Source organism: Hemitrygon akajei, chromosome 11 (genome assembly GCF_048418815.1).
Source record: "Hemitrygon akajei chromosome 11, sHemAka1.3, whole genome shotgun sequence".
Lineage (NCBI taxonomy): Eukaryota > Metazoa > Chordata > Chondrichthyes > Myliobatiformes > Dasyatidae > Hemitrygon > Hemitrygon akajei.
Window position 1 is genome coordinate 117351936 of NC_133134.1, and position 23752 is coordinate 117375687.

At 43.0% G+C, this 23752-nt stretch overlaps 1 protein-coding gene across 3 annotated transcripts in view; it reads right to left on the reverse strand.

Annotated features, from left to right (window-relative positions):
• Positions 1–3859: 3859 nt before the first annotated feature.
• LOC140735960 (solute carrier family 12 member 5-like) overlaps positions 3860–23752 on the reverse strand; it is a 1160378-nt gene continuing 1140485 nt past the window's right edge. For 2 of the 3 annotated variants that reach the window (XM_073061587.1, XM_073061589.1), the window contains exons 22-26: positions 22614–22736; positions 19686–19873; positions 18337–18351; positions 13179–13312; positions 3860–9381 (exon numbers count right to left, since the gene is read on the reverse strand). In XM_073061587.1, the coding sequence (XP_072917688.1) occupies positions 9290–9381; positions 13179–13312; positions 18337–18351; positions 19686–19873; positions 22614–22736 (552 nt within the window). In that variant the 3' untranslated portion in view covers positions 3860–9289. The remainder of the gene's footprint in view (positions 9382–13178; positions 13313–18336; positions 18352–19685; positions 19874–22613; positions 22737–23752) is intronic. The other variant, XM_073061588.1, reaches the window with a different exon arrangement.

Genomic DNA, 23752 nt, shown 5'->3' on the forward strand with positions numbered 1-23752 from the left:
CCACACGAGTGGGCATATAAGGGGAAAGCAATCTTGGAGCAAGAATGAGCTGCCAGAGGCAGGTAGAAATACATTAAAAAAACATGAACAGGTACAAGCTTTACATCAGGTCACATAAGGAGCTTGATCAGCATGAATGAGTTGGAAAAAGGATTGGTTTCCATTCTCTAGGAATTACTCCAAACACACCTGTCAAATGAATATTATGAAACAAAGTTATTTGTTATGTCATAATTCTTGCATGGTTTCATGAAGGGTAGTAAATATAGTCTCCAATGAGTAAATAACAAGATCAATTTAAGTGACAGGGTATTAGGTGGTCAAAATCTTTGTTGAAATGTTAAAAAGGAGAATTACCATGTCCTGGCTCATCCCATGGAAAAGAATATTGATTTTGGTCCGAAATAACTGAAAAGAGTTAACTATTCTCAACCTATGGAAGGGACTTTGGTTCCATTGTAAGAAATAGTCTATTCCCGGCTGAGTCTAGTTCTGAGGGCATCTAACGCAGATCGAAATTGGCAATTAGATAGCAAATATTCAGTGAGAACCATCTGTTAATATATAACCATATAACCATATAACCATATAACAATCACAGCACGGAAACAGGCCATTCCGGCCCTCCTAGTCCGTGCCGAACTCCTAATCTCACCTAGTCACACCTACCCGCACTCAGCCCATAACCCTCCACTCCTTTCCTATCCATATACCTATCCAATTTTACCTTAAATGACACAACTGATCTGGCCTCTACTACTTCTACAGGAAGCTCATTCCACACAGCTATCACTCTCTGAGTAAAGAAATACCCCCTCGTGTTTCCCTTAAACTTTTGCCCCCTAACTCTCAAATCATGTCCTCTCGTTTGAATCTCCCCTACTCTCAATGGAAACAGCCTATTCACGTCAACTCTATCTATCCCTCTCAACATTTTAAATACCTCGATCAAATCCCCCCTCAACCTTCTACGCTCCAATGAATAGAGACCTAACTTGTTCAACCTTTCTCTGTAACTTAAGTGCTGAAACCCTGGTAACATCCTAGTAAATCGTCTCTGCACTCTCTCTAATTTATTGATATCTTTCCTATAATTCGGTGACCAGAACTGTACACAATATTCCAAATTTGGCCTTACCAATGCCTTGTACAATTTTAACATTACATCCCAACTTCTGTACTCAATGCTCTGATTTATAAAGGCCAGCGTTCCAAAAGCCTTCTTCACCACCCTATCTACATGAGACTCCACCTTCAGGGAACTATGCACTGTTATTCCTAGATCTCTCTGTTCCACTGCATTCCTCAATGCCCTACCATTTACCCTGTATGTTCTATTTGGATTATTCCTGCCAAAATGTAGAACCTCACACTTCTCAGCATTAAACTCCATCTGCCAACGTTCAGCCCATTCTTCTAACCGGCATAAATCTCCCTGCAAGCTTTGAAAACCCACCTCATTATCCACAACACCTCCTACCTTAGTATCATCAGCATACTTACTAATCCAATTTACCACCCCATCATCCAGATCATTTATGTATATTACAAACAACATCGGGCCCAAAACAGATCCCTGAGGCACCCCGCTAGTCACCGGCCTCCATCCCGATAAACAATTATCCACCACTACTCTCTGGCATCTCCCATCTAGCCACTGTTGAATCCATTTTATTACTCCAGCACTAATACCTAACGACTGAACCTTCTTAACTAACCTTCCATGTGGAACTTTGTCAAAGGCCTTGCTGAAGTCCATATAGACTACATCCACTGCCTTACCCTCGTCAACATTCCTCGTAACTACTTCAAAAAATTCAATAAGGTTTGTCAAACATGACCTTCCACGCACAAATCCATGCTGGCTACTCCTAATCAGATCCTGTCTATCCAGATAATTATAAATACTATCTCTAAGAATACTTTCCATTAATTTACCCACCACTGATGTCAAACTGACAGGTCTATAATTGCCAGGCTTACTTCTAGAACCCTTTTTAAACAATGGAACCACATGAGCAATACGCCAATCCTCCGGCACAATCCCCGTTTCTAATGACATCTGAAAGATCTCCGTCAGAGCTCCTGCTATCTCTACACAAACTTCCCTCAAGGTCCTGGGGAATATCCGGTCAGGACCCGGAGATTTATCCACTTTTAAATTTCTTAAAAGCGCCAGTACTTCCACCTCTTTAATATTCCCACTGTCTTTAGGTATCTTTGGACATAACTTTAATGTAGCAGAAAGACTGGATAATTTCAATGGATGAATGTGTCTTTATGTGGTAATACTTGGAAATAACTGGATGGTGATGAACATTGATGCTCCATGCTCCCTGGTGCGCATTTCGACTTTGTTGCATTTTACTACAATAATAAATAATATGTTGTTTAGTCAATTAGATAATGGATTTAAAATGAGATGTGAAGAGGGTAATAAGATTCTGATGCGGTTTCTATATAAACAGCTCAAATTTGCCTAAATTTGCATAATAAATATTCCAGGAAGATCGCATCTCTTATTGCTGGCTGCAGATACACATTCTAAGAACATCCTAATTTATTTCAGCCTTCCAAATATTATTTTACAGTCTTTATTAAAATGTGTGCATTCAGTTAGTCTCTGGTAGGTTTCTTACAAGTTACAAATTGCATGCATTCGAACTTTTGACAACGAGATGTACCACAGCACATGAATACACAGCAGGCAATACACAGGCATCCAAACTCTGTCAACTATAATACAAAAAAAAAATCAAGAACAATGGGAAATACACAATATAATCATCAATATATGCTTAGTTACTTAATATTTAAATATATCTTTGTATAGATTAATAAATCTGATGATGGGAGAACATTAGATTGTTAAAATTCTTTCTTAACTACACTTCCTATTTAATGGAACTGAATAGGTTTTAACCAAGTGTATGCACTTTCAATCATGTTTTAGAGGAGGGAATGTTCAGAGAGAAATGATCTATTAAGAATTTCTTAAGTGGTCATAGATGTAAGGACTGACATGGTCTAAGGAACAATGTTTTAAAAATTTATATGTTATTTTTCAGGAAATACTTGGCCCTTAATGTGTATTTAATTATGCTATTATAGTTATTAGTATTAATTGGTCTGTAGTTCTCCTGCAGTTGCTAGTGCCTAGAAACAAACTATCCTAAACATATACTAGAATCACCAAATTATCTCAAAGCAGGTACAAATTTAACTGTTGAGTTTAAAGAACCATTGTCACTTGTTATTTGCATAATATGAAATGTTTTCCAAAAGAAACTTGATTAATATTGTTTCTACCACGAAATTCTCATTAATACCTCAAAATCGGAGATTTTCAGCAGCCTTCTAATACTACGGCATTAAAGTGGCAACTGCTAGTAATTAGATATAATATGTTACAGGAAACCATTTCTTCCTGCAACAATAGTTTTATTTATCAACTTCAGACATAGATTAGTTAGAATTATTTATGATATCAATTAGATCTTTAATGTATTTTGCAGTAAGAAATATATTCAGAGAACATCTTTTAAAATGTTGAGTATATTCAAAATTGTATATTCAGTTTTGGAAAATCCATTTTTTAAAATGTAATTGTTGCCCCTTATATGTAGCTCTTCCAAAATCGTTCCATTGTATACAAAATAAAGTAGCCATTTCACCAGAAAGTCACTGTATAAAGATATTTGCTTGGAAGTACGAAGTGACAAAATATTTTTGGTCTGTTGGGATCTGTGGGAGGCCTTAGGCCACACTTTTATTTTTGAAACTTGTAAGGGTATTTACTTTTTAATATATACATTAGTGTTCAGCTTAATGCCAAGTATGGGACAAAATATGGAATTACTGCAACCAGTAAAATGGTTTAATCTTAAATAGTGGTGACATAAATACCAAATCGTAATTTTTTTCAAAGAAATTATTGACAATGGAACCTAAAATGGGTGACAATGTCCTTTATTCCTCAGTCATTCTACATCATAGCATTTTGGTCAACACTAATTTTAATACCACTCAGTACATTGGTTTCACAGACTATGTTCACCTTGGAACTGATATTCAGTGCAGTTTGAATATTCAATTTACGTACATGATTTATGTACATTACGGTCATCTTTGCCAGTGCAGACATGTGGTATAGATTAAACATATCCTGACTATTCACAAGGACATAAACACAAGATATTCTGCAGATGCTGCAAGTCCAGAGTAACGCACACCCAGTGCTGCCGGAACTCAGTAGGTCAGGCAGCTTCTATGGAGAGGAATAAACAACCGATGTACTGGTCTGAGACCTTGTCCTGATGAAGGGTCTCAGCCGAAACGTTGACTGTTTATTTCTCTCCACAGACACTGCCTAAGCTGCTGAGTTCCTCCAGCATTTTGTGTGTGTGTTATTCACAGAAGGATATGCCTATTGTATTTCAGCAAAAAATGTGATTACAAGCCTGTGTGAAGTTATCTTGGCATTCGTTAACATGTAAACTACTGAATCAAAATAGATTTTACTTTTAAATCTATTTTATAAAAAATGAAAGTTAGAGCAAGCAGATTTGTACTTTGCATATTTCTTTTTTTTGCATTCAGTTGAAATTGCAACCCAATAGCATCATTTGAGAGAATGAATGTTATGAAATGAAACTGAAGTATTGCTGGCAGTAATCATACAAGTAGAAACCCCACTGCTAACATTTCATGATTATTCCCCCTTCTAACATACCCTAAGAACATACACAGATGGCTGAAACCTGCTTTGTTGCTACAGAATGAAATATCCAAACTCATTTTAGTAATTCTTATAACTGAAACAATGTTAAAGAGATAAAAAGACATAAACACCATAACTACACCTAACACATGATTGATTAAAGAAGGCAGAAGTATATACTTTAAACACAGCTCTACAACAATCTTACTCTTTCTATATATAACATATGAAAATTGTTTTTGAAATATAAATTTAGGTACATTTTCCAGTAAAATCTGCAATGACCATTCAGTGGCTGATATCCCGGTGACCTATTACAGTCATTAAGTTGCGCATGCACTAGATCACATTGCAGTAGCAGATAATAGGATTTTAGATGATTTAATTAAATCAGTAGAACAAACTGGTCTGGAAACAACAGCCTCATATCAAATATCTTCATTCTTTCAGTTACTTTTTTTCAACATGTGTCTGAGCACCCATGTTAGAAGGTTTGTTGTATCTGCATGGCTGAGTGGAGTGTCTGATTTTAGAGTTTTCCCCTTTGGCTTATTTTATAAATCTGTGCCATTTGGTGAATGACCAGTTCAACCAAGGTTTATAAATCATAAAAACATTGGAATGATCACCTATAAACAAATTACTTGAATAAGGATGTATTTATGAAGATGTAGAGTTCTTACAACATTGAACAGTCTTGTCTAGGAAAGACATTGGAAGCACAGACAGCCTGAAAACACTGATAGAAATGATCAGCAGAAACATATGGAGGTATCTTGAGAAAAAGTCAAGTAAACACCCAAAACACCAAATTATAAGTGTCCAGTAATTACATACCCATGATTACTAATATAAATTGTTCAGTCAATGAAAAATTGTTGGGTTCAATTTGAAACACTGTAGTAGATAATTAGCCATAGATGGAACTGTTCAATAAAGAGATATCTGTGGATTAGTCAGAAAGGTTTGAAACTGACTGGAAAATAAGCACTCATGGGTGCTATAAGAATGTAATCAATAGATATATGCCTTTGGGAATCCATAAAAGCTCATCAATATATAAACTCTTCTGGATGTCTATGGGAATTATCTGATAAATATATGTGTGTTTTTTTTTTTAGCATCTATAGATTTTAGTAAGAACTACCTAGACAATAAACTTCTCTCAGTACTTACAGAAGCTGCCCAGTAAATTATACCTAAGATAAACAGTCCACTAAAATAAATATATGTGAATTGGGTGGAAATTAACAAGCAAATATCTGTGCGTATAAACTACAATACTTAAAGTAAACAGTTGGGGGTTTCGTTCTTTTGTAAAATGCTAATAAATGCTATTACAAATTGTATGGTAAATGTCTATAATCACTTATAGGATCTATCCTGTGAATAAATATCTATAGTTTAAGGTGACAAATCAGTTTTTAAGTATTGTAAGAAACTGGTCAATAAGTTAGCTTCATATTCTGTTGGTAACTATGTAGTGTGTATACAGAAACAGGCAAGCAAAATGTCTAAACAGCATTAGAAAAGATCAATGAAGTACCTGTTAATACTTTTAATATCTGTCTACTAGATAGCTATAGGCACTTTCAGGTGTTGGCTGGTAAAATCCTATAGACAATACTCAAAAATGGCCAGGGACAGTACCCATAGTTGTATTAAGCAGTGTTCAAGATGTCCAAGAGAAACTAGTCGGTAAAGTATTGGTAATTGCTGTTAGAAATTGTCACATTTTGTCATTAAGCTTTTAACTGTTTTCTTGTAAATTGAGTGATGCTTGGAGTCCTTTTTAGTACTTGTATGTTTGTTGCATGAATATGGGTGGTGTGTGACCGTTCAGGGTGCTTATTATTGCACTTATGGTTATTGAAGGAAAGGGGTTAAGTAATTAGGTATGCTAAATAGAAATTCTGTAAAATTATTGGATGATTTCTCTCAATATTTTATTATCAACTCCATTAAGTCCTGATGCATATTACCTGGTCTGAATAATTCTTGATGCACCATTGTAGCTATAAACCAATGAAGTAGTACTGTACTGCCTATGAAAGCATATTGCAGAAAAATAGTGGGAATTATTGCAGAGAATATAACGATTTTAACATAAACTTGCATTTTAATGAGGTTGCACTGTATTTTCCATTGACTTAAACACATTCATGATTGATTGAAAAATGCAAAGACATGATCATCATTATTGGATGCTATTGATGTAATTGGGAAAATGTATGACATCCAAAGAAAATAAATTGTTTGGTAATAATTATTATACAAAATAAACCAAAGAGCTCTAATATTTTAAAGCTAATTTCTGCTTTAATTAACTGTTAAAATAATAAACCATAATACTTGAGAATTTGAAATGGTGACATCCTGTGGCCATAAAATGCATACCATCATTACTTTGTACCACAAATATTTAAATTTGGTTATTTTTGCAAACCCATTTCCCCAGTAAAACATTAAAAAGAAGATTATGAAAATAAAGACAAAATAAATATCACTAAAACAACATAGGATTTTTTTGTGTAGGTACAGATTAAGAACTAGAAGATGATTTGGAAATGATCAGATTGCCCAATAGAATCCAAATCATCAGTAAATATATAGTCTTGAAAATGCAGAAACAAGTGAATGTTAAATATCTATGTTTTTGAATTTTAACTCTAGGTAGTTGCTTTGATTTAAATCCTAAATTTGTGCAGCTGTCTAGACTAGAGTTTTAATTGATAATTTGCTCTTGATTTCATCTCTTTGATTTCAGAGTCAGTTTATCTTCTGCAAAACTGTTCTAATGTTAAATGCTTTGTTTCCCCCATTCTGTTTGAACAGATTAGATTTGATTGCATTTCCCCAGTAAGATGCACTGAATGGTCAGATCTAAACACAGCTTATTTCAGTCAACATGTAACAAATTATTGTCAAAGGGAAATGCTCACAAGACACAGCTTTTTAATGCTTATGAGTGAGCTGCCAAAACAGTTGTTTTCACATTATATGTTGTCATATAATTTTGAAAAATGATTACAGTTTATCTAGTTACACATTTGATATCAGATCCAAATTATATTCAAATTGATATGTAAAGGAATGAAAAATGAAAAAAATGCTTTGATACATTTTAATCATTTACATTTCAGATTTTCTAATTAGTAAACACACTTTCTGAGTAGTAATTTTTAATTTGTGAACCTTGTAATAAATGAGTGCTAATGTTCACTAGATGCACACAGCGCCTTGAGTAATATAGGTCAGCCCTTCTCGCCGGTTATAGTAATTTTACTATTTATAGTATATACACAATCTGCAATAACTGAATATCCTTTACTATCAGGGTCAGTGAAAAATGCTTATCATCTGCGAAAATATATTCATATTGCTCATAATTATTTTCCCTCAATTCATTCCAGCCAAAAAATAATCACAACTTCTTTGAGAAGTCTAAATATGATAAAAAAGGATGTTAAATTTATTTATAGACAGTTTGAAATGCAGTCTAGAAAATCTATTGTCTTGTGAATAATTATGACTGGAGAATGCATAGCTCAGCTAATTATAGGGTGTGTAACAAATAAGGGATTGGTGCAGTTCCACATCAACTAACAAATCCAATTAATCCTTAGACTGCATGGGAAATATTGTCTTATTGAAACAAACACAAGTTTTACAGTTACTAAAACATCAGTATTATTATAGTAGTTATCTTCTAATATAACAAAAAAAAACCACTGGCTAACCAAACAAAAAACCACTGGCAATGAAAAGAAGTAAAACATTTTTAATGTTACATCAACTAACCCAAGCTTCTCTTTCCCATTTCATGTTTTATTTTATTTTACTTTTATTTCATCTGTATCTAATATACCACATTTTATATATTTTACATCCTCTTAAAAATAAATAGTTCTATTTTCTTTTTTCACCCTCCCCAACCCCCACCCTCCCCCAGTCCCACTTTGGAAGCTGGGCCCTCCTTGAATAGGTTAACCTTCTAGTGGATGAATACCAAGCAAAGGGCCAGTGGCTGGAGATTGACACACATACAAGCAAGCCAACCTTTGACCTGAAACTGTAGTGTAAGGTAGAAGAGTCCCAGCCTGATAGCTGATCTGTGGAATAATCCACCCGTGATGTACCAAAGGTTAAACTGTGGACAGAATGCTTTCCAGAAAAGGTTTCTCTAGTCTTGTAAATGCTGCTAAATTGTATATATAGCCACACACCCTAGAAGTGGTTACTCATATCTACAGTGCCCATGTCTTCTAATGCTAGCTTTCTAATATTGCAACTCCAATGACAGGTTCCTAGGGAACAACAAAAGTTGAGAGAGGACACAAAGTAATTTAAGACAAGAAGCTGTGTAGGTGAGCATTCCCCTTCTTAGTCTTTTCATTGTTATTTTCTATCCTGTCTCCAAAAGGAAACGCTTTACAAAAACCATTACCAGGAATGGGACAGGAAGTTTCATTAGCTGCATGGCAAATGCTGTACATTGAGATGAGGTGGGGAGTTACTGATAGAAAGCTGTGATGGGTTCGTTGCGTGATTGCTGGCCACGTCCGACGCTCAGGAGTAAATGGTGATGACTTCACGACCCCCACCACGAACCAACAGCACTCGTTCCAGGCCTTCTGTTAACACCTCCAGGAACTCCATGTCTGCAGTTTGTGTTTGTCAAGGAAAAGAGCCATGCCTTGTCAAACAGAAGTTCAAAGCTCAAAGTACATTTATATCAAAGTATGTATACTATATACAACCTTGAGGTTCATCTCCTTAGAGACATCCACAAAACAAAGAATTCCAGTAGAATCGATTAAAAAAAGACAGAAACTGAGGCTAAAAGACAAATTGTGATCATGTGGACCAACTGATCTTTATCCATATCCATGCAATTTCCTTCCATTCTTCTATCCCAGGGCAGAGGTTCTAACCATCTCCCCTTGATATTCAAAGCAGGATGATGGGGGATTTTATTGAAACTAACCAAATCTTGAAAGGTCTAGATACTGTGGTTGTGCAGAGTACGTTTCCAATAGTGGGAGAGTCGAGGACCAGAGGGCATGACCTCAGAATAGAAGGATGCCCTCAGAGATGAGGAGAAATTTCTTTAGTCAGAGGGTGGTGAATCTGTGGAATTCATTGCTACAGAGAGCTGTGGGGGCCAAGTCAATGGGTATATTCAAAGTGGAGGCATCAGTTTCTTGATTAGGAAGGGCATAAAATGTGATGGGGAGAAGGCAGGAGAGTGGGGTTGAGATGGAAAGTAAATCAGTCATGATGGAATGGCGGAGAAAACTTGATGGGCCCAATGGCCTAATTCTGCTCCTCTGCCATATGGTCTCAAGGGCATTACCATCACCCAGCTTTCCCAGCAGTCAAGTAGTCTGCCTGGAGGAGGTGTAAGTAGAAGGGAAGAATGAGGATAGAGATGAAAAACACACTAGAACAGTCAGAAAGAACAGACAGCATTTGTTGGAGATCTGAAATACAAGAGAATGCAGGAAATACCATCTGACCAGGTAGCATCCGTGCAGGGAGAAAAGCTGCAATACTATTAATGATTATTTACTGTTATCTATTCTTCACCACCTTCCTTCTATCAATAGCACCTAGTTGTTCTGGTCTCTCATCCTATCACAAACACTTCTTGTGTTCTTTCCACCCCTCCAACATCTCTACTGCTAAAAATAAGATTGCTATTTTTTAACCTTTCCTTGTTCCATTGAAAGTTCATCCACCTGAGAAGTTAACTTTATCTCTCTCTTTAATAGATGCTTTCTATCCCGTAACCTCCAACACTTCCAGTTTTTCTTTCAGATTTCACATTTTTTTTTGTTTTGTATTTTAATTAGAGAAGAATGCTGGGATGAAGATTAGTCTATCTCGATTAAAAGGTTTTCAGCAAGAGAAAAACAACTGTCTGACAAGAAAATTCAGCACCAATTAGTGACTATTACAGATCCTCCCTGGGTTACTTATGCCTAAGGTGCACAATCTATAAATGGTATACGAATGAACATGTGGGGAGACCAGCAGATTGAGGTTGGCTGCTGTGGGACTGCCAGCATTGTTTACTGTGTGGGAATTCAGTACATGGAACCATGCCTTTAGTTGGCCTGTAACATATACACAATGTTGGAGGAACTCAGCAGGTCCATCATGAGAAACACACAGTCAACATTTCAGGCTGAGACACTTCATCAGGGCTGGAAAGGAAGGGTGGAAGAAAATGGTGTGGGAGGGAGTGAAGTGAGAAGTTGGGAGGTGATAGGTGGAAGAGGTAAAGGGCTGAAAACATAAGAACATAATAAACAGGAGCAGAAGCCTGCTCCTGCCATTCAATAAAATCATGGTTGATCTAGCCATTGGCTCATCTCCACTGACCGCCATTTCCCCATAACCTGTAATTCCCCTATGCAAAAATCTATCCAACCTTATCTTAAATATATTTACTGAGGTAGCCTCCATTGCTTCATTGGACAGAGAATTCCACAGATTTCTGGGAAAAGTAGTCCCTCCTCACCTCCATCCTAAATCTACCTCCCCAAATCTTGAGGCTATGTCTCGTCTCACCTACCAGTGGAAACAACTTTCCTGCCTTTTTCTTAACTATCCCTTTCAAAATTTTATCTGTTTCTATAAGATCTCCTCTCATTCTAAATTCCTGCAAGTACAGACCCTGACGACTCAATCTCTCCTCATAGTCTAACACCCTCATCTCTGGATTTAACCTGGTGAACCTCTCGGTACCACCTCCAAAGCCAGAATAAGAAGGAATTTGATAGGAGAGGATAGTGGACCATGGGAAAAAGGGAAAGAGAAGGAGAACCAGAGGGAGCTGATGGCAGGTGAGGAGAAGAGGAAGGGTAACCAGAATGAGAAATGGAAAAGAAGAGAGGGGAATGGGAAAAAGGGTGGGGGTATAAATTATTGGAAATTAGGAAAAATGATGTTCATGTTTTCTGGAGGTTATCCAGATGGAATTTGAGGCATTACTCCACAATCTCATTGTGGCAGTACAGGAGGCCATGGACGAACATGTTGGAATGGGAAAAGGGAGTAGAATTAAAATGGGAGGCCACCAGGAAATCTTGTTGTGGACAGTGACCTGCTGCTTGACAAGGTGCTCCCCCTATCTACATCAGGTTTCACCACTGTAGAGGAGGCCACACTGGGAGCACCAGATGCAGTAGACGACTTTGACAGACATGCAGGTGAAATGTTGCCACACCTGGAAGGTTGCCCTGTGTTTTAATTTGAATATACGGCTGGCCACATATCTGGACTATGAACTGTTGTTGGGAATGGAACCCTGTCAGAACTTGTGGAGCACCTGCAAATGCCAGGAATAAAAACAGAGAAATGGCTGAACTGATAATGGTTGTAGGAGTCAAAATCATCGATACAAGTTTCAGGGTCAACAAGCAATTATTGTGTGCCTAAAGGTTGCCTTAAGGTCAACAAGTGGTACACCATGGCAACTTTGATCGGAGGCTCATTGCTACAAACTAGACCTCAGTGCAAAGAGGGTCAGCGGTGGGAGAGGGTGGTGGTTATGAAGTGGCAATTGTCAGTGAGGGAGTGGGGAGCTTGACGGGGAGGGGAAGGCTGATATATGAAGAGGCAGGGCCCTGAAGGTGAAAGTATGAAGAATGGGATTTAATCAATTGGAAGCCTGGCCTGGGTGATGTTATTAAAACTTGGCTGTGACAATGGTGATACCTCAGAAAAATGATACCCTAATTTACAAACCCTACAGAAATTGTGTCAGGTTATAGAAAGTCCTTGTTACGTTTGTGCACTTTATGTACCCCAGTTCCTCTATACATGTCAGTCACCCCTTGCTTTTCAACTGACAGACCAGGGAATATAGTCCCTCTCTTCCCGATTCCCTGTTGCCTTCATAATTACTTTGAGTGGGATTGTACCTTGTGACCTAATGGGGACAAGAATCCAGAACCTTGACAGACAAATAATAGGATTATATAAAATAGATTTGGGCTTTGAAATAAAATCCTACAATGTTGGAGTGAAGGAAGATGAGAGGTGACTTGGTAGAGGTGTATAAGATGATAAAAAGCATTGATAGAGTGGACATAGTGGAAATGGCTAATACGAGGGGGCATAATTTTAAGGTGATTGGAGGAAATTATAGGGGGGGATGTCAGAGGAGTGGTGGGTGCATGGAACACTTTGCCAGAGGTGTTGGCTGAGGTAGGGATACATTAGGGATATTTAAGAGGCACATGGATGAAAGAAAAATGGAGGGCTATGTGGGAGGGAAGGGTTAGAATGATCTTGCAGTAGTTTAAGAGGTTGGCAGAAGGGTCTGCACCATTCTATGTTCTAACTTTAATCTCCCATCTCAGATGCTGCTTTCCAATCGATTGAACCATAGCAAAAAAAAGTTAATTTTGTTACTTTGCTGGGATTTCTCTTCCTGAGGAAAGGATACAGTTTTCATCTCCGTTCCGATTTTTAGGAGGCCCGGGCATGTTCAGGAGGACCAGCTTTGCATCCTGAGACTTCTTCACAATGACTTCATTCAGTTTCACTGCAGTGTGCATCCGCCGGACATTTGATTGATTTCTGATTGACAGAAAAAATCATTACCCGCTGAACTGTAAGTTAAAGGGTGTTGAAATGGGCGCTGATGGGAAAGAGATTGCTAAACTGCAGCTGTACCTGATGGTGATAAGAGAGCTACATTCTGATACCTGAGCAACTAAACTAAATACTGCATCATGAAAGTAGACAGGCAAGATCCGAATCAACAAATCATGCCATCAGCCTGGTGCATTGCTGGACCTTCACTGAGGTTATTAACACGATTTTATAAATCACTGTTTCTAGTATGTTAATAAATAGTGTATCAAATGTCTACCTCATTGTCTTGGTTTGAAAGATACGTCACATATTTATGTCATGTATTTAATAGTGCAAGCATTTAACACTGAAAACAAAAATCCATTAAGCCTCCAATAAACAATACACTGTGGCGACCCAATTACTAGCACACTCGAACCGGCTGACAATTAGCCAGAGCCAGAGACAAAGATACATAGCCTCAGGGAGTTTCAGTTACGTGCCTCTCCAAGTTTCGAGTGGGGGGAGACAGGCTTTTAAGCAAGACTGTGTTTGTGAAATAAACTTATTCCGTGGTTGCAGTTTACCGACTCCGTGTCGTAATTTCAGCGCTGCGCGTAGCACATCGCTACATTGGTGACCCCGTCGGTCCAACCGTTTTTTTGGACCGGAGATGGCAGACGCTGCGTTTGTTAACGCGGTTTCCTTGAAGCTGCCAAGCTTCTGGACGCTACAACCTCACCTATGGTTTCAGCAAGCAGAAGCCCAATTCCATGTTCGGCAAATAACCTCAGAGGACACCCGTTACTACTACGTGGTGAGCTCCCTCGACCAGGACACAGCGGCCCAGGTCGCAGAGTTCGTACAGTCTCCCCCGGCAGACGGCAAGTACACGGAATTCAAAGCCCTGCTCATAAGGACTTTCGGGCTCTCCCGCCGCGAGCGAGCTGCCCGCTTACTGCACCTGGATGGCTTGGGGGACAGGCCTCCATCGGCTTTGATGAATGAGATGTTGTCTCTGGCTGGAGGACACAAGCCCTGCCTCATGTTTGAGCAGGCATTCCTGGAGCAGCTGCCCGAGGACATACGCCTGCTGCTGTCCGACGCGGATTTCAGCGACCCCCGGAAGGTGGCAGCCCGGGCGGACGCGCTGTGGAACGCCAAGAAGGTGAGTGGGGCGTCCATCGCACAGATCACCAGGCCACGCTTCCAGCAGCAAACCAGTCCAGGCCCGGCCGCAGAGCCCGCTAAACCCAGAGGCCGGGGTGTGGAGCCCAACGAGCAATGGTGTTTCTACCACCAGCGGTGGGGCGCAGATGCCCGCCGCTGTCGCCCGCCCTGCCAATTCCACGGGAAACGCCAGGGCCAGCCGTCGCTGATGGCTACGACGGCTGGCCTTCGGGATAGCCTCCTGTATGTCTGGGACAAACAGTCGGGACGCCGGTTTTTGGTCGACACCGGTGCCGAGATCAGCGTCTTACCTCCGACGAGTTACGACACCCGCAGCAGGGCGCCGGGTCCCCCCCTGCGGGCCGCGAACGGCAGCACAATAAGGACTTAAGGCACCCGTCCGGTGCAGCTACGGCTCGACTCCAGCAAGTTTACGTGGGACTTCACACTGGCCGCCGTAGCCCAACCGCTTCTGGGTGCGGATTTCTTGCGGGCTCACAGCCTACTGGTCGACCTGCCCAGGAAGAGACTGGTTCACGCCGAGACCTTTCAGACATTCCCCCTGGGTGCAGCCCAGTTGCCGGCCCCTCACCTCGGCTCCATCACGCTGTCCGGCAACGACTTCACCAGGGTCCTGGCGGATTTCCCATCGGTTCTGGCACCACAGTTCATGGCAGCCATGCCCCGACACGGTGTACAGCACCACATCCTGACCCAGGGACCACCCCTCCATGCCCGCGCTCGGCGGCTTCCCCCGGACAAGCTCCGACTGGCGAAGGAGGAGTTTACACGGATGGAGGAATTGGGGATCATACGGCGGTCTGACAGCCCATGGGCCTCTCCCCTGCACATGGTGCCCAAGGCGACAGGGGGCTGGAGACCGTGCGGCGACTACCGCAGGCTGAACGAGGCTACAACACCGGACCGCTACCCTGTGCCGCACATTCAGGACTTTGCAGCCAACCTGCACGGCGCGCAGATCTTCTCCAAGGTGGACCTAATCCGCGGGTACCATCAAATCCCGATGCATCCAGACGACATCCCCAAAACGGCTCTCATCACCCCGTTCGGCCTTTTCGAGTTCCTCCGCATGCCGTTCGGCCTGAAGAATGCCGCACAGACGTTCCAGTGGTTGATGGACGCGGTGGGACGCGACCTGGACTTCGCATTCATCTATTTGGACGACATCCTCATAGCCAGCAGCAGTCGTCAGGAGCATCTGTCCCACCTCCGACAGCTCTTTGCCCGGCTGAGTGACTACGGTCTAACGATCAACCTGGCCAAATGCCAGTTCGGGCTCGACACCATTGACTTCCTGGGCCACAGGATTACTAAAGACGGGGCAACCCCTCTGCCCGCTAAGGTGGATGCGGTCCGTCATTTCCCCCGACCCACCACGGTCAAAGGCCTGCAGGAATTCGTAGGTATGGTCAATTTCTACCACCGCTTCCTCCCTTCAGCTGCCCGGATCATGCGCCCCCTGTTCGCCTTGCTGTCCGGTCCGGGCAAGGACATTACCTGGGACGAGGTGTCCGCCGCCGCTTTCATTCAAACGAAGGATGCCTTGGCGAATGCCACGATGCTAGTGCACCCCAGAATGGACGTCCCTACCGCCCTCACGGTGGACGCCTCTAACACGGCAGTCGGTGGGGTACTGGAGCAGCTCATCGCGGGCCGCTGGCAACCCCTGGCGTTTTTCAGCAAACACCTGCGGCCACCCGAGCTCAAGTACAGTGCTTTCGACCGGGAGCTGTTGGCGCTATACCTGGCAATCCGGCATTTCAGGTACTTCTTAGAAGGTAGGCCCTTCACCGCGTTCATGGACCACAAACCGCTTACCTTTACATTCACAAAGGTGTCCGATCCCTGGTCGTCCCGCCAGCAGCGCCATCTGTCCTACATCTCTGAATACACGACGGACGTCCGGCACGTCTCGGGTAAGGACAATGTCGTGGCGGATGCGCTCTCTCGTCCTAACATTCACGCCCTTTCCCAAGGGGTAGACTTTGAGGCGCTGGCAGAGGCACAGCTGGCAGATGAGGAGATCCCGAGTTACCGGACCGCAGTCTCCGGTTTGCAGCTCCAGGACCTCCCCGTAGGCCCAGGTGAGAGGACCCTACTCTGTGACGTCGCCACCGGCCAGACCCGTCCCGTCGTCCCGGCACCTTGGCGACGACGCGTGTTCGACTCCATTCATAACTTGGCCCACCCCTCCATCCGCACTACCGTCCGGATGGTCTCCAGCAGGTTCGTTTGGCACGGACTCCGCAAGCAGGTCCGTGACTGGGCCAGAACGTGCCTGCACTGCCAGACGGCCAAGGTGCAGCGACACACCAAGGCCCCGCCGCAGCAGTTCCACCCCACCCACCGGCGTTTCGACCACATTCATGTGGATATCGTGGGCCCCCTGCCTGTGTCACGCGGGGCGCGGCACCTCCTGACTATCGTGGACAGGTTCACAAGATGGCCAGAGGCGGTCCCGCTCGCCGACACCACCTCCGAATCTTGCGCCCGGGCGCTGATCGCCACCTGGGTGTCCCGCTTTGGTGTCCCGGCCCACATTACCTCCGACAGAGGCGCCCAGTTCACCTCCAGCCTCTGGTCAGCGATGGCCAACCTGTTGGGGACTCAGCTGCACCACACCACTGCCTACCACCCACAGTCGAATGGACTGGTGGTGCGTTTCCACCGCCACCTGAAGTCGGCTCTCATGGCCCGCCTGCGAGGAGCTAACTGGGTGGACGAGCTTCCCTGGGTCCTACTCGGCATCCGCACGGCGCCCAAAGACGATCTGCACGCTTCGTCGGCCGAGTTGGTGTACGGCGCGCCCCTGGTCGTTCCTGGGGAGTTCATACCAGCCCCAAGGGGGCGAGAGGAAGAACCCGCAGCGGTCCTGGGCAGACTACGCGAGAGACTCGGTAACCTGGCCCCCATACCCACTTCGCAGCATGGGCAGCACCCGACCTGCGTACCCAAAGATCTGCAGAACTGTAAGTTTGTGTTTGTACGCCGGGGCGGGCATCGGCCACCGCTGCACCGGCCCTACGAGGGGCCGTTTACGGTGATCAGAAACGACGGGTCCACGTTCGTGCTGGACGTTGGGGGGAGAGAGGAGGTTTTCACGGTGGACCGACTCAAACCGGCCCACGTGGACTTGGCGCAACCGGTCGAGTTTCCGGCACCGCGGCGCAGAGGCCGACCTCCCAAACAGGGCCCGGCCCAGACTGTGGACATTGGGGGGTGTACCGCCGGTTCTGGGGGGGGGTTATGTGGCGACCCAATTACTAGCACACTCGAACCGGCTGACAATTAGCCAGAGCCAGAGACAAAGATACATAGCCTCAGGGAGTTTCAGTTACGTGCCTCTCCAAGTATCGAGTGGGGGGAGACAGGCTTTTAAGCAAGACTGTGTTTGTGAAATAAACTTATTCCGTGGTTGCAGTTTACCGACTCCGTGTCGTAATTTCAGCGCTGCGCGTAGCACATCGCTACAACACCATATTTCTCAGGGAATGATGTGTCACTGGAAGAGGAGGAATGGGAAAAGGAACTGTGGGAAGTGGTGGTCTTCCCCCATTATTTGCAAGAGGAGAGTTTTGCATCACTCAGTTGCCCCCTGGCCCACTCTGTATTTTGTGTTACCCCTGGTTGCTTTGCACATTCACCTATTCCAGAGTACCAAATGGCTCAAGCAACACCATGGACTTATAAAGCAAATCCCCTGAAAAAGGCACCCTCATTAACTGTGTCAATGGGCAGTGAAATCTGCATTCCTATAAATGACGCATAAACATGGTTTACAAATCTATTAATGGGCGAAGTAGGAATACGATGGGAAAACAATCAATTTCACTTACAAATTCTCCCATTCACTGGTAGCATGTGGAATGTGAGAGAGAAAAAACAATTAAAATGATTAATAATTCTGACATAGAAGTCAATTATTAAATGCACAATCTGCCTCATTCTGGCCTTGCGCCTCATTGTCTACCTGCATTGCACTTTCTCTGTAGCTTTTACCTCATTCTGCAATACTGTTTTACCTTGTTCGACCTCAGTGCACTATGTAATGATTAAAATAGCATGAACAGTATGCAAGACAAACTTTTCAGAGTATCTTGATGCATGTGACAGTAATAAGTCAATTTCATTTCCACTTCCAATTCCAAGCCAAGATTCATATGATACATCTTCCGGGATAAAATGGTGCCAGTGAACAACGTGACCAAAGGTGGCATCCTCCAAACGGTTCCCGGCACTACTTCTTTCACTTCTTTTACACCTTCTTTTTCTTTCAAGTGTGGTTCTATGGCTGTTGGAGCCGGTGATCTACACTTTGGTGGTCTGATGGAGTAATCAAATGCTTTGCTGCCTCTGAGGGAGTTCGATCAGGTTTCAGAAGAAACGTGTGGCCTAGAGGCAAGAAGCCTGGAGACGGTGTGCGAACCCCAGACCGACTCCATTTCTCCCCAATCTCGCTGATTAAAGTGCCGAGGAAAATTGAAATCATCAAGGCGAATGCAGAAGGTGAGCGGGTGTTCAGTACTGTGTACCAGTCTCTTGCTTGCTGCAGCCGGAGGAAGGTGTCTGCATGTGTTGGTCTCCCTCTCCCTCTCGCTCGCTGCTCCTGAAGGAAGGCCCCTGCATTTGAATGGCACTCTCTTGCTCGACGCTGACAGGGGATGATGCTGGATTTCTGGGCCTCGGGCAAGGTTTTATCAACATGGCTTGTAGATCGTAGTTCACGTTATGATCTGTTTCTGTCTTCTGATCAACCCTTTTTGTTGTTACTATCTTGGACAATTTTGTATCGGGGTGGCCCGCAGATAATGAACTGAATATGTCTGGCTGGACTCGTTTGATTTTGTGTATTTTTTGCTTTTTTTGTTGCTGTTCGCACCATTTGTTTTTGTTTGTGGGTTTGGGAGATGAGTGTTGATTTCTTTTGAATGGGTTCCATGGTTTTCTTTGTTTCATGACTGTCTGTGAGGAGGACGAATTTCAGGGTTGTATACTGCATACATACTTCGATAATAAATGTACTTTGAATCTTGAATACTTGAACCTCTGAGCCAAGACAAGGATAAAGCTCCTAATATTTGGATACGTTATTACAAATATCTAGCACAGGTTTAATTTTATTTTAGGTGTAGTTTTATAACTTGCCAGTTTCTCATTTGCCTGATTTCAGATGAAGTATACTCACGGTTTCATACTGAAGAGATCCCGGATTTCTTCTGGTGTGACGGGTCCTTTGTTTTTACTTCTGTCTCCTGCTGTCTTGTCTTTCGTCCAGGTCAAGTGAACTTTCTCCCCAGGTGTGCTTGTCTCATCAGCAGGCGACTGTGAGGCTATTGACTGAGTAGAAGCTGTCTTGTCAAGAATCAACTGAATCTGGAGCACGGAGGAAAGAGAGAGATACTAGGAGTAAACTGCATTGATGGTGTTTTAGAATCTAATCTGGAAGGGGATGAACTGGGCTCTGTAGTGAAGGAGTGGAATTCTAGGCAAAGTGCAAATGATCTTTTTTTTGTTTCTTATCAATGTCACAGTTATTGTCCATCTCAAATTATCTCGAGAATTTAGAGTCAAATGTACTCTCCAATGGATTTTCAGCTATATGATAAGTTGCAGGAAAAGTGCAAATGATGTTCGACTTCTCTAACTTCATATAATTTCTCCCCCCCACCCCCCACACCTCTACCTTTCTTTTTCCATTCCCCATTCTGGTTCCCCTCTTACCCCTTCTCTTCTCTTCACCTGCTTATCACCTCCCTCTGGTGCCTTGCCTCCTCCCCTTTCACGCATGGTCCACTGTCCTCTCCTATCAGATTCCTTCTTATTCAGCCACTTATTTTTTCCACCTATCACTTCCCAGCTTCTCGTTTCAGCCCCCCTCCTCCTTCCCACCTACCTTTCCCCTCACCTGGTTTCACCTACCACCTCCTAACATACTCTGTCCCCTCCCCCAGCTTCTTCCTCCTTCCTTTCCAGTTCTGATGGATCTGACAGCCTGAAACTTGACATGGAAACCTTTGAAAAGGATATACAAAAGTTGCTTACAGAAAGAATTTTGATAAAACATTTCAAGTTACCAAGAGGCTGCGTTTCTTATCTTTATTCAATACAAAGATCAGACAAAGCTACAGAGGGTCACAAATTCAGCCAGCTGCATCATGGGGCCAACTCCCCCAGCATCAAGGACATCTTCCAAAGGCGATGCCTCCACAAGGCGGTATCCATCATTATGGAGCCCCATCACCTAGGACGTGCCCTCTTCTTATCACTATCTTCCCTTTATTGCTCTCTTTTTGCACAACTTATTTAATTTAAATACAAGTTTTTTTTGTTGCAACTGTGCCATAGATGGTCCCAAACCTGGCTGCAAAAAGAGGACTGTTGGGAATAGGGCTAATAGCCTTATCCTGTAAAAGCCCAGACCTACAGAAAAGCCAACAGAAGTTCCTGAGACCCCATCCCCGGGAGAAGAAAAAAAATCATAGATAGGTTACACTTGGGGCAACTTGAAAGAATGGCCCAGGAGAGACGATTTTGGTGAGCTGCTGTTGGCAGCCTATGCCCCAGTAGGAGTGTGGGCTAAGGAAAAGAAAAATGTTCTTATTTTATTTGTAGTTTTTTAATGTATTGAACTGTAATGCTGCTGTAAAACAACAATTTTCACAATATATGTCAGTGTTACTGATTCTGATACAATGCAATAAATTCTACTGTATTTCTTTATTTTCCTGTAAATGCCTGCAAAAAAATGAATCTTACTGTATGTAGATTGATAATAAGTTTACTTCGACTTTGTCTTTAAAATGAACTCTCATTTCTCCAGATTCTTTCTATGGAACATCAAGCTCTATCAAAGAATGCCATGTTATGGCTCTGCACTAAGAAGTATTTGAAAAGAAAGAGAATCGTAATACATGTTAGCTCTTCATAATCCCCCTGTACTTGGCAAGAGAAACAAAAGGAACATGAGAGGCTCAGGAGTCACATTCTTAGCCAAGGTTAATCAAACCCTACAAGTGAATTATGAACACCAACCATGAAACAAACAGAAGCAACTGAGTCAAAAGAGTCTTTAGAAGCTGCAAAGGTCTACCCTTCAATCAGATCATGTCCATTGTGCAGTAAGACATAAGAAGGTGAGACTCTTTGATCCATGCAAAAAGCTGGCAACTGGCTTTCAGGTAACCTTCCCCTTCACTGTACAGCACGCACAATATGGCAGAGGATTTCACAGGCCAGGCAGCATTGTGGAGGGAAATAAACTGTCAACCTTTTGGGCTGAGATCCTCCATCAGGACTGGTCCTGACTGTGGAGGTGACGAAGGGCAGGCCTGATGAAGGGCCTGGACCTGAAAGGTCAACTGTTTATTGTCCTCCATGGATGCTGCCTGACCTGCTGAGTTCCACCAGCATTTTGTGTGTGTTGCTCTGGATTTTCAACATCTGCAGAATCTCTTGTGTCTCACTTTTTCCCCTCACTGTAATTGCTAGGAGAAATAGCATGCACTGACCCATCAACTTCCCATTAGGGAGGGAGTGTGGGGTTCTGTGGGGCAGTGGAGAGGTGTTTCATTGTGACACTCCTACTACTGTAATCAGTGGAAGCCTGATGGATTGGTGGGTTGTGTATTCATCCATTACTTTGATATAAACACAAGAAATTCTGCAGAAATCCTTTTCCATTCCTCATTCTGGTTACCCAATCCTTTCCCCACATCTGTCTACCATTTCCCTCTGGTTTAATTCTTTCTTTCTTCACCTATTAGATTCCTTCAGCCCTTCACCTCTCCACCTATCACTTCCCAGCCTCCTACTTTAGCTCACCTTCCCCCTAACCAGGTCTCACCTATCTCCTGCCAGCATGTACTCCTTCCCCTCACCCCCATCTTCTTATTCTGGCTTCCGTCCCTTCCTACCCAGGCCTGATAGGAGGGTCCCAGCCTCCAGCATTTTGGGTGTGTAGTTCATTAGTTTGTGATGTTCTTTTCCAGCTTTTCAATTCCTTTACCAATGTCACACACAATTTCAGTGCTTTGTCTCCATCAGCCCATGAGGCCCATCAGTGAGGTTGAACTGACCGTTTGGAGCCATTGACCCTTTGCTATAATCGTCATACCTCCTCCTCGGGCTTCTCTTCGGCACTTCCCTCCTGTTCATCCTGAGAGCTCAGTCTCAGCTTGGCCTTCGCTGGATGTTTACGGCGAATGGAGCCCCGTGACTCATCAGTAATGCACTGAATCTGGGTGGGAACAATGGAAGAGGTAATCTTAACAACACTGGCTTCTTTCATTCAGGAAATGACCTTAGTGATTGACAAATGCTCGGGAGACATCATAGATCCTGAGGCACAATGGTTAAACCTATTCTTTGTTCAGCTCCGCCTGCCTTACCAGTGCACCAATCATCTGTGCACAAACACTCACTTGTACCTAATATCAAGGCCACTAAACGTATATTCATGGTCTTCTGCTGCTGTAGCCCATCCACTTCAAGATTTGATGCCCTGTACATTTAGAAATGATCCGCTACACACTGCTGTTGTAATGAGTGATTATTTGAGTTACTGTTCCCTTCCTGTCAGCTTGAAAAGGCCTGGACATTCTCCTCTGACCTCTCTCACTAGCAAGGCATTTTCACCCACAGAACTGCCACTCGCTGGATGTTTTTTTTTTGTTTTTGTACGCATTCTCCGTAAATCCTACAGACTTGTGGGCAAAAATCCCAAGAGATCAGCAATTTCTGAGATACTCAAACCACCCTGTTTGGCAGCAACAATCATTCCACGGTCAAAATCACATAGACCACATTTCTTCCTCATTTTGATGTTTGGCCTGAACAACAACTACACCCCTGGACAATGTCTGAAAGCTCTTATGTATTGCATTGCTATCGCATGATTGGCTGATCAGTACCGAATACAGTGGCTGCTGAGAGTGTGTTGATTGGTTGATTGTGATGATATGCCACAAAGCAACCAGTTGGTTGGTCAGCAGTTTCAATGCTGTGCACATGCTCAGTGCTGCTCCTTGGCACTGTACCACTTTTTCATTTTATTTTGAGCGAAAATTGTGATCTCTTTGAAATTTCTTTCATCATTACCATTAAAAGTTCGATTAAAACAGCATGGGTGGAAGGGTATATTCTACGAAGGCGCTGGAATGTGGTGACTCTTCATGTGTGGTTCCTAAGGGAATCATCAAATATTCCTGTTTAGGATGAAATCCACAGTCACAGTCATAGGTACTTCAGTAAGGG